At 34.2% G+C, this 14,345-nt stretch overlaps 1 protein-coding gene across 1 annotated transcript in view; it reads right to left on the bottom strand.

Moving 5' to 3' along the window:
• Positions 1–8,941: 8,941 nt before the first annotated feature.
• LOC128233610 (putative sodium-coupled neutral amino acid transporter 11) overlaps positions 8,942–14,345 on the bottom strand; it is a 52,838-nt gene continuing 47,434 nt past the window's right edge. The window contains exons 9-13 of the mRNA XM_052947369.1: positions 12,424–12,494; positions 11,773–11,934; positions 11,191–11,303; positions 10,494–10,631; positions 8,942–10,018 (exon numbers count right to left, since the gene is read on the bottom strand). Coding sequence (XP_052803329.1) covers positions 9,737–10,018; positions 10,494–10,631; positions 11,191–11,303; positions 11,773–11,934; positions 12,424–12,494 — 766 coding nt within the window. The 3' untranslated portion in view covers positions 8,942–9,736. The remainder of the gene's footprint in view (positions 10,019–10,493; positions 10,632–11,190; positions 11,304–11,772; positions 11,935–12,423; positions 12,495–14,345) is intronic.

Here is a 14,345-nt window from a genome sequence, read left to right as displayed (position 1 = left end):
ATCTTAACAAATCAAATGTTACAGTCAATAAATTGTTCCTTTATCATGGAAATGTTTCTAATACTTATTTCAAATTTCTTACGTTATCTAGGACATTTTCATTCCAAAGCATCAGGATTTATGTCTGTCCATATCAATGTTCTTATGTTTATTAGAATATTTCCATTTAAATACAACATCACACCGTATTTCTATGAACCAAAGGCTATGTTTCCAAAATGACCATGGCTAAATAAACAAGAGGCCCATGAGGGTCTATGCTCCACTGGCATGGCTCTTGTGGTCATTTTCAATCTAGAGCATGTATGTATGGGTAATAGGCAACAACGTTACGTTCAACATTTGAGGACAGAAAGTGTTGTAAGAAGATAAGTTGCATGAACAATTTTAATATGTGCCAAGTAAAGGTCATCTGAGGAAAAAAATAAAATTTGCTTTCAAATCTGTACTCATGGTCAAAATTTCATTTCTGTAGCTTTAAAAATAAAAAAGTTGGTCAAAAGTCAAAATCAAAGACATCCGAGGACATCAAGCCTGGTTTTCGAAAGGAACCGAGCTCTGATGGCTATCTAAATACTGTACAAGTTTCATCGAGATTTAATCAAAACTGAAGACTGTATCGTGTTCACAAGCAATTGTTTACAGACGCACGGACACACATACTACGTACACATTACCATCACATAAGCTCTTCTGGCCTTTGGCCAGTAGAGCTAAAACACTATTGCACTGGTGTAATTAACACCATGTAGAACACAATGACATATAAATGAAGCCTATATTGAAATGAATGTGTGAACAGTTTGTCACCTTCATTCCTCAATGTCCCTTCTATATAATCATATACTGTATTATATAAGTAGAAGTATAACAAAGAACTTTTTATATCTTAAGCACAATATTTGTTTCTCTGCCACAGACTTTCAAGAATGCCATCAGACAACACTATAATAAAAAAAAATGGATGTTTTTGTAAACGTAAAAAATTAATTTTGTAAACGTAAAAAAATAATAATTCATTTTTGTGCGAATGCACCTTTTTTGAGGTACTGGTTAAACATGGTGTCAATCATTTCCAAGACAATTACTGGCTTTCAGTACACATTATTTTATATTTTAATTTTCAAACTGAAAACTTGATTCCACACTTGAATGAAAACCTTCTTTCAAACATTTGTTTATAAAGGCAACTTTTTTTTACAGCTGTAATATGTGACATGTGTGACTTGTGTGACTTGATTGTAGAGATGATAAAAGTACAAGTTTCAACTTTTCCAACCAGCTTGCAGTCTTAATTGCTCAAAAGGCTACTATCTGACTGCAATCATTATGTTTCGTTGTATGGTCTGAAATGACGCTGAAAGTCATGTTTGACCAAATACTCTCCAAAAATGAGAAGGAAATAATATTTGGTGTTGTCTAACATCAATGCTGCAGTCTGTGACCTTGACACTGAACCCAACATCTGTAGCCTTAACTGATATAAACACTTTGCATTACTGAGGTAATGTAACAAACACATTTTCAAGTTGATGTTCTAGAATTGATGAATAAAGTAACAAAATACAACAACCATTATAAAATATTGTAAATTCACATCAATGTTTAAATCAACCCAGTAAAACTGCGATCGCTCGAGGACACCGGGGACCGAGCCAAAACCTCGAGGGAACCGATATTTCGAACGACCCGAGTTTCAATTTTCCAGTCTGTTATGAAATATCTTGTATCTATCAGTGCATTTTAAGTTTGAAGTCGTCAAACCGACTGTTTACTAAGACACCGATTATGTGTTGCGTTGTGGAAAATGTTCATATGTTCAAAGGCTGCTGCATACTAAATGTAAAAGAAATACAATAAATGAATAAATAGAATTTTATTTTATTTTTACAAAAAGCTTCTCATAATTAACTTCTCAAATGCCCTAATCGCTTACTATCGGTCATGCGTAAACAGTGATAAACCGTTTTTCACACTTTACCTTTTAACTGCCATTGCAATTATTACAACTTGCGAAAATTTTAACACCTAGAAATTGTTTGTTTATTTAGGAACGCGCATTCGCAAAAAGTGTGAAATTATTACCTTGAGGTAGCCATAAGGTTTTGTGCATGGTTTGTGTACTTGGGACCGATTAGTATGCTTGACTCCTCGACATATTTAGGTTATAATTTATATGAATATAGAAGGAAAAATGTTTGGGACCAAGTTCCGACCTCGAGGGACCGCCGGTTCTAGAACGACTGATTGTTCGAACGACCGCAGTTTTACTGTATTATAATTAAATATCCCAAAACATGACCAAATTCCAAACAATATGAATAATTTGTATGTACAAAAAATATAATTATAATTATCAACAGATACAGTGTTGATAATCATCCTTAATATGTAACGTTCATATAAACTTTACTAAGAGAAAAACAATTCTAACTAAAACAAACAACACCACAACAGTTTAAAAATGTTGTACTTATGCTCCTATCAATATTTTGCCCCACTGGGCAGGAGGGATGTGGTGGGAGGGTGTCGGGTGGCATGTGACAGGCATATAAAGGATTTGTAATATACATGGCCAGATTTTTTTCAAAGGATCTTTTATGCCTAAAATATTTCCGAACCCTGGAATTTTGACAAATTGTCCTGCTCTACGAGTGTGATTTAGACAAGTTTGCAGTTACTCTTCATCCCTGGTGTGTGCACGCCACCTCCTTTCATATATATATACAAATCTCACACACACAAAAACATACATTCCATATCCCCCAGAAATTTGATCCCGGACTCCTGATGGGGGACAAAGATCCCCCAGAATTGAAAATACATTTGTATTTTTTTTAATAGGGAAATTTTAAAACAGGCAATAATGACGAAGTGAAACCACAGTCTGTGAGTGAAACTGAATGTAAACAAACAACTCCACATGGATGAAAATAACTTTTGGAATTACAATGTTTTTTTTGTTTTTTGATAAATGCCAAAAAGAAACATGATTTTAAACTTTTACAAGAAGTTATTAATTCACTTGTAATAATAATTAAAAGCAAACAAATATTACTGTTTGGGAAATGGAAAAAAATAACAATATTTATTCCATTCCCTATTTGTCTTAAATTCATCATTGATGATAGTAAACAGAGTGTTTTAAATGATTTTGGAGGAAGGTAAGCAAATAATATTTTTTCTATGATATATTTTGTTCTGCAAGTCCGTTACAGTATAATCTATACAGTATTTGCATATGGCATCACAGCGTGTCATAAGGATATGATGATTAATAAAATACTTCGGTATATACAAAAAGGTAAAGGTTTTCATAGCATTAAGTATATGAGATTTTTTAAATTTATTTTGTACTTGCATTTATTAATAGTTCATCAACTTAGACGGTAAGACCTGATATAAAAATCCCACTGAACACTATCAAAATCCCCCTGAATTTTCTGCCTTTCTGCACAAATCCTCTGGAATGGTCGCCAGAAATATAGCATGTATGCAAAAATATTAACATAACTGCCAATGGGTCTTATTCATAAGACTTCTTCAAATCTCATATTATTATTAGATATTAGATATTTCCATTATTCTATTAAAACAAGTCAAGTCAAGTCAAGAAATGTATTAAGTAATCAAAGGCCACCGGCCCAAAATACGTGACATACATAATAAAACAAATAATATACGAGTTGTGTCAAGAAAAGGAATTTAAGCATATATCCAAACATGAGTATATCCTTTTAATTTTTAATTTCTAAAAGAAGATGATACACATAGAAAGACAACTTACTTAGAGTCTCATAATTAGTTGTTTTCATAAGGCTATAAAAGTCATTTAAATCTATACCAGCAGAGTACCAATTAAACAAATATTGTCTTCTTATATTGTCATACTTTCTACAGACAAAAATGCATGATATTCACAATCTAAGACAGATAAATGTTCGTTATCATAACAAAAAGTACATATATACGATCATCTTTTGGTATGTTTTGATGCCTACAGTTTCTTTTCTCAATTTATGGTTTGAACATCGAAATTTTGAAAGTGCTATCTTGTGCTTAAATGGTATAGCTACTGATGGGTATCTTTCAACATTCAACAGTGTTTTAAAGTTTTTGTAATGAGAACAGCGACCAGAATTATTTACAGATTCAAACCAGTTTTGGTTATAACAATCAATAATTCTCTGTTTAAAGATTGTCAAAATAACGTTAACACTTCCAACATCTTGAGTTATCCAAATATATCCAAATCCATATATGTAAACAACATGTTTTTAATATTTGTTACCCAGCAAGTTCGTCCAACTTCATCAAGAGATTTAAGCATTAAATAGCATTGTTTAGGATATCTAGTATTGGTCATTCTTAGTAATTTACAAAAATATCTCATACAATTAGAAAAATATGATGTACACAATGGTAATCTACCACACTCTCCAAGAACCATGCAGGTGTTCGTAGTCTTATTTACCCATAGGTGCTTCCTGCAAAAGACATTATGTACAGACTCAATACTTGGACTAAACTCATATCCCCAAATTTGAGAACCGTAACATAAAATAGGGATAATCATGGTATCAAATATCTTAAAAAGTTCTTTGGTTGGGAAATAACCGAAGGGCTTTTGATAATGTTTAATTGCAAATATAGATTTTTGTGCCTGTGCCTACAACTTTTCTTTAGCTGATGTCCAAGACAATTGTGGGGTAAAAAGAAGTCCCATATACTTATAAACTGAAGTAGTTTTAACGTTAAGTTCACGAAACTGCCATTTTTCATAGCTCCTTAAAGGTCCACCATTTCTAAACACAATAATTTCTGTTTTCTCAAGGTTCACCTCCATACCGGAATTAAGACAAAATTCATCTATCGTATCGAGCTGCTGCTGTAGTTTTAATGTTGTTTCGGCGCAATTTGCAATGTCATCTGCGAACATTAAACATATTATATCTGGTATATCGTTGGTGATGAAAATGCCAGACCCACACTTCTCTCTTAAAAGAGCAGATAACTCATTTATAAAGAGGATAAAGATTGTCGAACTTGATTTATCTCCTTGCCTCGTACCGATATTACAGGGAAACGAATTAGTTACCCCACCATTTGTTCTTACACATGAATTAAGGTTAAAGTACATAGATTTCAAGACTCTTAAAAAATTACCATAAACACCTAAATTTTGAAGTGATTGAAATAGTTTTACGTGGTTAATTTTATCAAAAGCTTTACGGAAGTCAACATATAAACCGTAAAAGCGTCCTCTTTTTTTTGAAAGCTATTTCTGAACCATAGCTTGTAAACAAAATATATTATCAACCGTGGAATAATTTCGACGAAACCCACCTTGACATTCATCAATCTTATTATTTTGCTCAGCCCAATTATAAAGTCTTTTATTTACAACACCAGAAAAAATCTTATACATGGTATTTGTAATTGATATACCACGGTAGTTTCCTGGTACAGTATTTGACCCAGATTTATAAACAGGGCACATTATACTTTGTCCCCAAGATTGTGGAAACACTCCTGTTGACAAAATCTTATTGAATAATAACAAGAAAAAAGGTCCTATATCAGAACATGTATATTTATAAAATTCAGACGGAATTCCATCTAACCCACAACTTTTATTATTTACTAGTTTGGAAATAGATGATTCTACCTCCGATAAAGTAAAAGGATCATTAAGTGTGCTAGCACTTTCGTCTATAAAATCATGAACATTTTCACTATTCGGATCAACCAATACTGCATTTTCATCATAGAGAAGGCTTCTGAAATAATCGTGCCAGTCATTGGCAGCAATACTAGACACAGCTTTCGATTTCTTTGTACCAAGTTTCAATTGCTTCCAAAATGATGTTGGGTTTGCACTGTTTACTAATTTCAATCTATTCTTACATTGATAATCGTATTGCTTCACACAGCAACAGTTTTTTTTAACGCGTTGCGCTTATCTTTATATTTTTAAGGTCATTGCTACTATTAGAATGACGAAATGCACGTAGGGCAGTGTTTTTAATTGTTTAAGTTGATAGCATTCTTCGTCCCACCATGGAGGTTGGTCTGAAACATATTTAATTTTGCTTTTCATACAATTTCCAGCATCATAGTATATTTTTGTCAGTACTTCTATGCATTGATTTATACCATCGTTCATTGATTGTAAAATAAGAGCATTACGAGCATGCAATAAGTTACGTATGTTTTCTATAAAGGTATCACACAAATTATTTTGCCACTTGTATCTATCATTAGTCGCATTTATGCTATCAGTCATAACCGTAGTTTGCGACAATTCCTTGGACTTCAGGTTTAACACACATGAGATTGGAAAATGATCAGAATCATCTGCATTTAACACTTTAAAATCGGTAATATATTGAAAAAGGTCAGAGGAAGCTATCATATAATCGACTGTACTGACACCATCATTTGAAAAACATGTAAATTCTCCATTTAAATCGCTCGGGAATCTACCATTTAGAATATGAACGTCAAAAATGCAGCAAAAATTAACTAATGTTTTTCCAAAATTATTCCCCCGAATCATATCCTTATTGTTTCGTGGCATTTCAAAATAACTCCCCTCATATTCTACATCGCCAAATACATAGTTAAGATTATCATTGGGTATAAAATCTAAGAAGTCTTTAGTACGAGAATTAAAGTCACCTGACAATAATAATAAAGTATCTGCATAATCGTGTCTAATAATTTCGAAATGCTCAAACAACTGTAATATGCCATTTTTATCAGTTTTCCTATCGTAATATGTGGAACCCTCTGGCGAAACATATGCGAAATACATAATAATATCATTACATTGATATAATGACGATAAGTTGACATGTAAAACAACACAATCTTCAAAATGCTTAAATAAGCGTTTGAATAGATGTTCAATGTATACAGAGAATGCTTAATAAATACACTTATTCCCCCGCTATTACGTTTAGCATTACCTATCATACATCTAACACTATCAAAATGAAAATATGAATCTAAAAAACTATCGAATTCGCCTGTTATCATGCTCCATGTTTCACATAAACAAATGATATCAAATGAACTTAAAAACCGCTTTACACTAATTTTATCATTATATTTCTTTAGTCCACCAATGTTCCACGTGACAATGTTTACATGTGTGGTTCCACTTGAGTACGTATTCAATGTGCCTCGGCCTAATTCCTAGTCCGTGGTCGAATCGGAGAAAATATCATCATCGGTTTTTTCCGTTACATCGCTGATTGGTGTTGATGGACCACGTGCTCCAACGTCACGATCTTCGCGCCGAATCGTAGCCAACGAGAACGGGTTCATCTCCATGCGGTGATCTAGCACGTGGTTTTGTGAATGAGCGTTTACCAATGAAAACAATCTGATCATTGTTATCATCATATTTTAATGTCGTATTAAGAAAATCCCTCAGTTTTTGTTCTGTAGTATCCCATCTCTCGTTAATATTTCCTGGAATGCCAGTGAATCTGAGATTATTGCGTCTTGATTGATTTTCTATTTGATCAAGCTTGCTCTGTAAATCTGACATCTGATTATTAAGTTTTATGTTTTCCTGTTTCAGTTCATGATAATCCGTTTTTAGCTCCTGTACCATAGTAAGAACGTCATCGATTTTGCGATTAATTGCATTAACGTCACTAGAGACACGTTCGTTCTGAGTGATTAAATCGCTTTTCATTGTTTTAAGGAAATCAAAAATTTCACTAGGCTGACATTTTTCATTACCCTGTATGATGTGCGAAGGTTCATGTGAACTGTTAACGTTGGTGTGCGAGGTTAATGGTGCCTGCGCTGTTGTCTGAGTGGTGTATGACGATATACGTCGTTGCCGCGTCTCCATAATGGGTGTTTCCTGGGATGGCCTTAGGGGTCGGGGCGACTCCCCTTGATACACTTCCTGCTGGTCACTTACGGCAGCTCTTCCCGATCCCCAGTTCTGTTTGGTTGCAGCTCGCCGGGTGCCATCGGTTTTAGGAGGGCCAGGGTTGGATTCAATGTCACCACATACCAGTAATATAGCCAAGATACACGTGGCTAACCTGAGAGTTATTTTCAGTTTCACAAAACCACTTGGAAGAACTAAAACCTTAATAATCCTCACACATTTGTTTGGCTGTGTAAATCATCCAATCCGCATACGCCATTGATCAATATTAATCCCCATACTTGTTTAAATTTTATAAATCTGTGACACGAAAAAACAACGTGCAGCCATTACAAGGGACACAACTCAATACTAGCAATACAATAGTCCCCTAATGGTTTTGTTTCCATAATAACAATGATTGAAATGATGATCATAATTAAATATTCTTATTGGCCCCTAACCACTTATTCACTGTTTTATTTTGTTGCAACCACAATTATTACATGACTAAAAAGTAGAAAATCGCCAAAATAAAAAATTTGCGGGTGCCCTATAGTAATCATCCCGTCTGTCTGTCTGTCTCTCTGTCTGTCTCTCTCGCTGTCTGTCCGTCCATCCACATTTTTGTTGTTTTTTTGTTAATTACTATCAGCCATTCAAGATATTAAATTTATACTTTCTAAACTTCCCCGCGGTAACAATATGCTCTTTTCTGACAAGTTATGTAACTTATGCTTAAATATTGTCACATTATGGCCCTTTGAAAACTGAAGTTCTGACAATTATGGTGTTTTAAACAGAATTACCATTTTGACAACTTTTTTTTTTTTTTTGTCTTGGAATGAGCCATTTTTGTGAAAATATATGCAACCTAGTGATATATGACTGCTGATAAAATATCAGATCGCAGATTTTTATATTTCTGTTCGAAAATTAATGTTTTATGTCTTAAACCTTTACCAACGGTTTAAAAAAAATGCATAAAACATCAATTTTTGAACGTAAATCTGAAAATCTGCTATCTGAATTTTTATCAGCAGTCTTGTATCACTGGTTTCAATGCATTTTGAATTAATTGGCTCGTTCCAAGACAAAAAATAAAAAAGTTGTCACAACGTTCAATCTGTGAGAGTGCAGCTTTAAATACCTTAAAAATGCAATGTTCTGGACAACGGTGTGCAAGCACCAATAATGAAAAATGGTTAAGGGGAGATAACTTAATAAATATGCATAATAGGATTATGGTGCTTGCACTTCCTCTTATTGCCATCTACATACATGTTTATACCAAGAAATATTTCAATCACATCTGTAGTTTTGAAGTTGGCAGATAAGTTCAAAAATTTATATAATCAATTTTTGTTGAAGTTCATATCTATTATGGAATGTTGGCTCAATAAAAACTAAACACATTTTTACCTGCTTGTAAGTGATGCTGGGTGGAGAAAAATTCATTGTTTGTAGGTTTTAAATGTTTTAGAGTGGTTGAGATCTTCTTGTGGAAGAGTTGATCAATCTGAGATATGTTGTAATTTTATAGGAATATTTTGCAGTGCTGACTTTGAAACTTTGTTCCTTTGATGTTACACACATTTAAAAAAGTAAAAAAAAAAAATACAATAATATACATAAAAAGTAGGACGAAAAATTTACTTCATGACTGCTACTAAGATGGAGGAAGTTTATCCTGTTTGCTTGGAGAGCTATCTTGGCTCACGGAAGTTTACCAACAAACTCTTTCTCTCTCGCCAGATTAACTTTCTCCATCTTGGCTACACCCGGGTATGCACTATGAAATGTACAGCAATATTATGATATATTTAAACAAATAATGAAAAGTTATAACTCTGGCAATGTTGTAGTAACTAGTTCAGCCTGTGTAAGATTAAGAACACCCTTATCCAGCTCCAAACAGTAGTCCGGTTCCTTCCCATGACTACACGTGTTCCCTGTAGAGAAATTCACAACAGCCATGATAAACCCGACAACGGCAACGAGAGTTCCAAACGTTGCTATGGCAATGGGGATGACATTGTTGCGAGAGAGTACAGGCTCCTGGCGAAGCTTCATCACACACAGAGGGGGGATGATGAATGCTAGTGGAGCTGCTGCCATTACACCCTGGGATGAAAAAAATGAGAACTTTTAGATTAGTTTATACTAAATTATTTTAGCTTGTTTGTTAAGACAACTGAGAGCTGATATGAATCACAATCAAGTCCCTTTTCTGGGTAGAAACTAGTACTGGTGTCCTTTGAGAGGCCATGGTAAAGTAGCCTTAATGGGGTTCAAATCTGAATTTAATGTAACCATTATATAAATCGTTTACTTCTGATGTTACATATAACATTCTATAAAAGCCATGTTCATATTAGCAATCATAGAATACATGGTGTACTGACAATGCGATTAAAAACTATTCTATGTCTTTGAAGCCATTGTTAAAAATACATTCACAGATTAGAACAATTTATATTTTTTGAGAAAATATAAAACAGCAGCTTGTCCTCATACATTATGATATTGTGTTGCATAAATGCATTTATTACAAAAATAAGAGATAATATAATGACTTTTTATACAAAAATCAACATACATTAAGCTCAAGGACGATGCCAAGACAGTCTGTGGACATGGAGAAAGCACAGACAACTATGGCGATGGTTACCGTAATGACCACATGACGCCACATGGGGGGCTGGTCAGAGTTCGGGAAGAACGCATTCTCAACAACCTGCAGATATACCAATCACGTTCTTTGATAAGATGTTACACAATTGTTAGAAATCTAGCCCAGAATGCCTTGGTGAGAAGTGAGTTCAGGCTAGCCACTGCATACCAGACAACCAAGATATGAAAAAAAAAGATGAAAGGATGGACAGACTGATGGACGAACAGTGTTATTTTAAGTTCCCACCCTGGGGGACATACTAAATATGTGGAAATATTAAACAAAAACATTTAAAATGCATTATAAATTCATACAAAATCATTTTATAACTATATTTTAATATAACATTCGTATAATGTTATTTTAAAACATTTCTGAAAAATTGTGTGCAACATTTTATGAAAACATTTATTCACATTTATAAAACCATACAAACTCATGTGCTTCAAACAGTCAAAAAACATTTGAAACATTTTTTAAATATGTATGTGCTACCTGGACTAAATTATCGCCAAGAATTGCAAAACTGGTGAAGGCAAAATGGGATACAAGGCCCTTGACAAAGTAAACAGTGCTTATCCTCAAAATCAGTAAGCTACACGCCTGCAAGTTATTCACTGACCTCTCTAGTGACGAAGCACTCTATTGGATACGTGAGCATTATTGTGAAAGCAAACATGAACCGGCCCGCATTCATCAGGTCATCTGTCTGACAGTAGTTCTCAAGCAGATCACCTGCAATAGAAAAATTGTATCAAATTAATTTTTTCAGATTGCATCTTATTATCAGGGCGTAAATGTATGTCTTCAATTACTAATACAGGTTTAATATTTTTATTTTAGTAGGAAGGAAAGTTGTACTTTTGTTTTCATCAAAGACATATGTTTGTATATGATATAATGATGTAGTTAAGCAAAACACTACTGCCATAAACTTCTGCATTTTTTTGCATAATCATAACCCGCCTGTTTAAGCTAGCAGTCACATTACTATACCTTTTATTCTCTCAGTGTAAAAGTAGTTATCTAAAATATATCTTAAATACTGGAGAAAATGTACAATGACTTTAATCTTTTAAATATTAGATATTCTTTTCAATATCACTATAGCTAATGGTAGGATCCATGGTTATGCTTGTACGATCCATGGTTATGCTTGTACGATCCATGGTTATGCTTGTACGATCCATGTTTATGCTTGTACCTTGTGTATTTCCAGTGAAGGAAGCATAGCCTACGAGTCCAAACGCCATCATAAATCCCATACAGAAGACGACACTGACGTGGGTGACGAAACTCCACCGCTCTTTTGTTGGGTTCTCCAGTGAAGCGTGGATCAAAAATGTGTTGTGGTGACACATATAGGCTGGGAAGAAAATGGGAGACAAATGAATTTTCATTGTTGAATAGTTGGATAACTTAATACTGAGTAAAAACTCAGCTGTGTGAAAAGAATATGTCATAGAGAAATGGTGAGATAAATCATAACCAATTATGAGCGCTGCGGAGCAAATACACTGACACTTGTAACTTTGATTTTCAGTTGAAAAAGGGGCATAACCCCAAAAACTATTGACTTGCACTACCAACATTTGTTTTTTTAGAATAAAGCGTTAGAGAAAAACCTCATCTAGGCCATGAAAAATCGAGAGGGCTTTGTACAATAAATACCAGTATGCTAATTTCTCACATATAAATAAAGCTCAAGTAAACATCTTGAAAGTTTCACAGATATGACAATGAAGATGATGGTGACAAAGGTATGTCAAGATCCCAACAACTTCTAGCAAACATATTAACTGAAATTGATTTTATAACTTTATTTTCCCCAAAGAACTACAGTAGAATCACTCACCAAAAGCCATGATGCCAATGGCCTGTGTGATGTTTATGTTGGCAAATATCCAAGAATTATCACTTTGTGGACTGAAAATACACAGATCAACATCTAAAATCATTTTCAAATCAATCCTAAACATTTACCCAGGGGTCAAATTTAAACTTGAAATATAAAATATCTCTATAAATTAAGACAGAAGAATTCTGTTTTGACAGAAGTTTATCAAAAAAGTTAATTTTATGTAGAACAATATAATATTAACAATTTAGTTAATAATCCAGAATGTTCAATGCACATCACCATTTCATTTCCAATAAACTGATACAACCAAGAAATAGATATACTTACATGTAATGAGTGATATGTTGGCTACATTATCAAACAAGAAATGCTGAGATACTTAAATGTAACTTGAGAATGAGGCCAGCCTTATACAAACAAGAAATACTGAGCTACTTACCTGTTAGGTGTGAATGTAGCCAGCCTTATACAAACAAGAAATACTGAGATACTTACCTGTTAGGTGTAAATGTGGCCAGCCTTATACAAACAAGAAATACTGAGATACTTACCTGTTAGGTGTAAATGTGGCCAGCCTTATACAAACAAGAAATACTGAGATACTTACCTGTTATGTGTAAATGTGGCCAGCCTTATACAAACAAGAAATACTGAGATACTTACCTGTTAGGTGTAAATGTGGCCAGCCTAATACAAACAAGAAATACTGAGATACTTACCTGTTAGGTGTAAATGTGGCCAGCCTTATACAAACAAGAAATACTGAGATACTTACCTGTTAGGTGCGAATGTGGCCAGCCTTATACAAACAAGAAATACTGAGATACTTACCTGTTAGGTGTAAATGTGGCCAGCCTTACACAAACAAGAAATACTGAGCTACTTACCTGTTAGGTGTAAATGTGGCCAGCCTTATACAAACAAGAAATACTGAGATACTTACCTGTTAGGTGCGAATGTGGCCAGCCTTATACAAACAAGAAATACTGAGATACTTACCTGTTAGGTGTAAATGTGGCCAGCCTTATACAAACAAGAAATACTGAGCTACTTACCTGTTAGGTGTAAATGTGGCCAGCCTTATACAAACAAGAAATACTGAGCTACTTACCTGTTAGGTGTGAATGTGGCCAGCCTTATACAAACAAGAAATACTGAGATACTTACCTGTTAGGTGCGAATGTGGCCAGCCTTATACAAACAAGAAATACTGAGCTACTTACCTGTTAGGTGTAAATGTGGCCAGCCTTATACAAACAAGAAATACTGAGCTACTTACCTGTTAGGTGTGAATGTAGCCAGCCTTATACAAACAAGAAATACTGAGCTACTTACATGTTATGTGTAAATGTGGCCAGCCTAATACAAAAAAGAAATACTGAGATACTTACATGTTATGTGTGAATGTGGCCAGCCTTATACAAACAAGAAATACTGAGATACTTACCTGTTAGGTGTAAATGTGGCCAGCCTTATACAAACAAGAAATACTGAGATACTTACCTGTTAGGTGTAAATGTGGCCAGCCTTATACAAACAAGAAATACTGAGATACTTACCTGTTAGGTGTGAATGTAGCCAGCCTTATACAAACAAGAAATACTGAGATACTTACCTGTTATGTATGAATGTGGCCAGCCTTATACAAACAAGAAATACTGAGATACTTACATGTTATGTATGAATGTGGCCAGCCTTACACAAACAAGAAATACTGAGATACTTACATGTTATGTGTGAATGTGGCCAGCCTTATACAAACAAGAAATACTGAGATACTTACCTGTTAGGTGTGAATGTGGCCAGCCTTATACAAACAAGAAATACTGAGATACTTACCTGTTATGTGTGAATGTAGCCAGCCTTATACAAACAAGAAATACTGAGATACTTACCTGTTAGGTGTAAATGTGGCC

The sequence above is a fragment of the Mya arenaria genome, chromosome 1, assembly GCF_026914265.1.
Source record: "Mya arenaria isolate MELC-2E11 chromosome 1, ASM2691426v1".
NCBI lineage: Eukaryota > Metazoa > Mollusca > Bivalvia > Myida > Myidae > Mya > Mya arenaria.
This window is presented reverse-complemented; position numbering and strand designations above follow the sequence as displayed.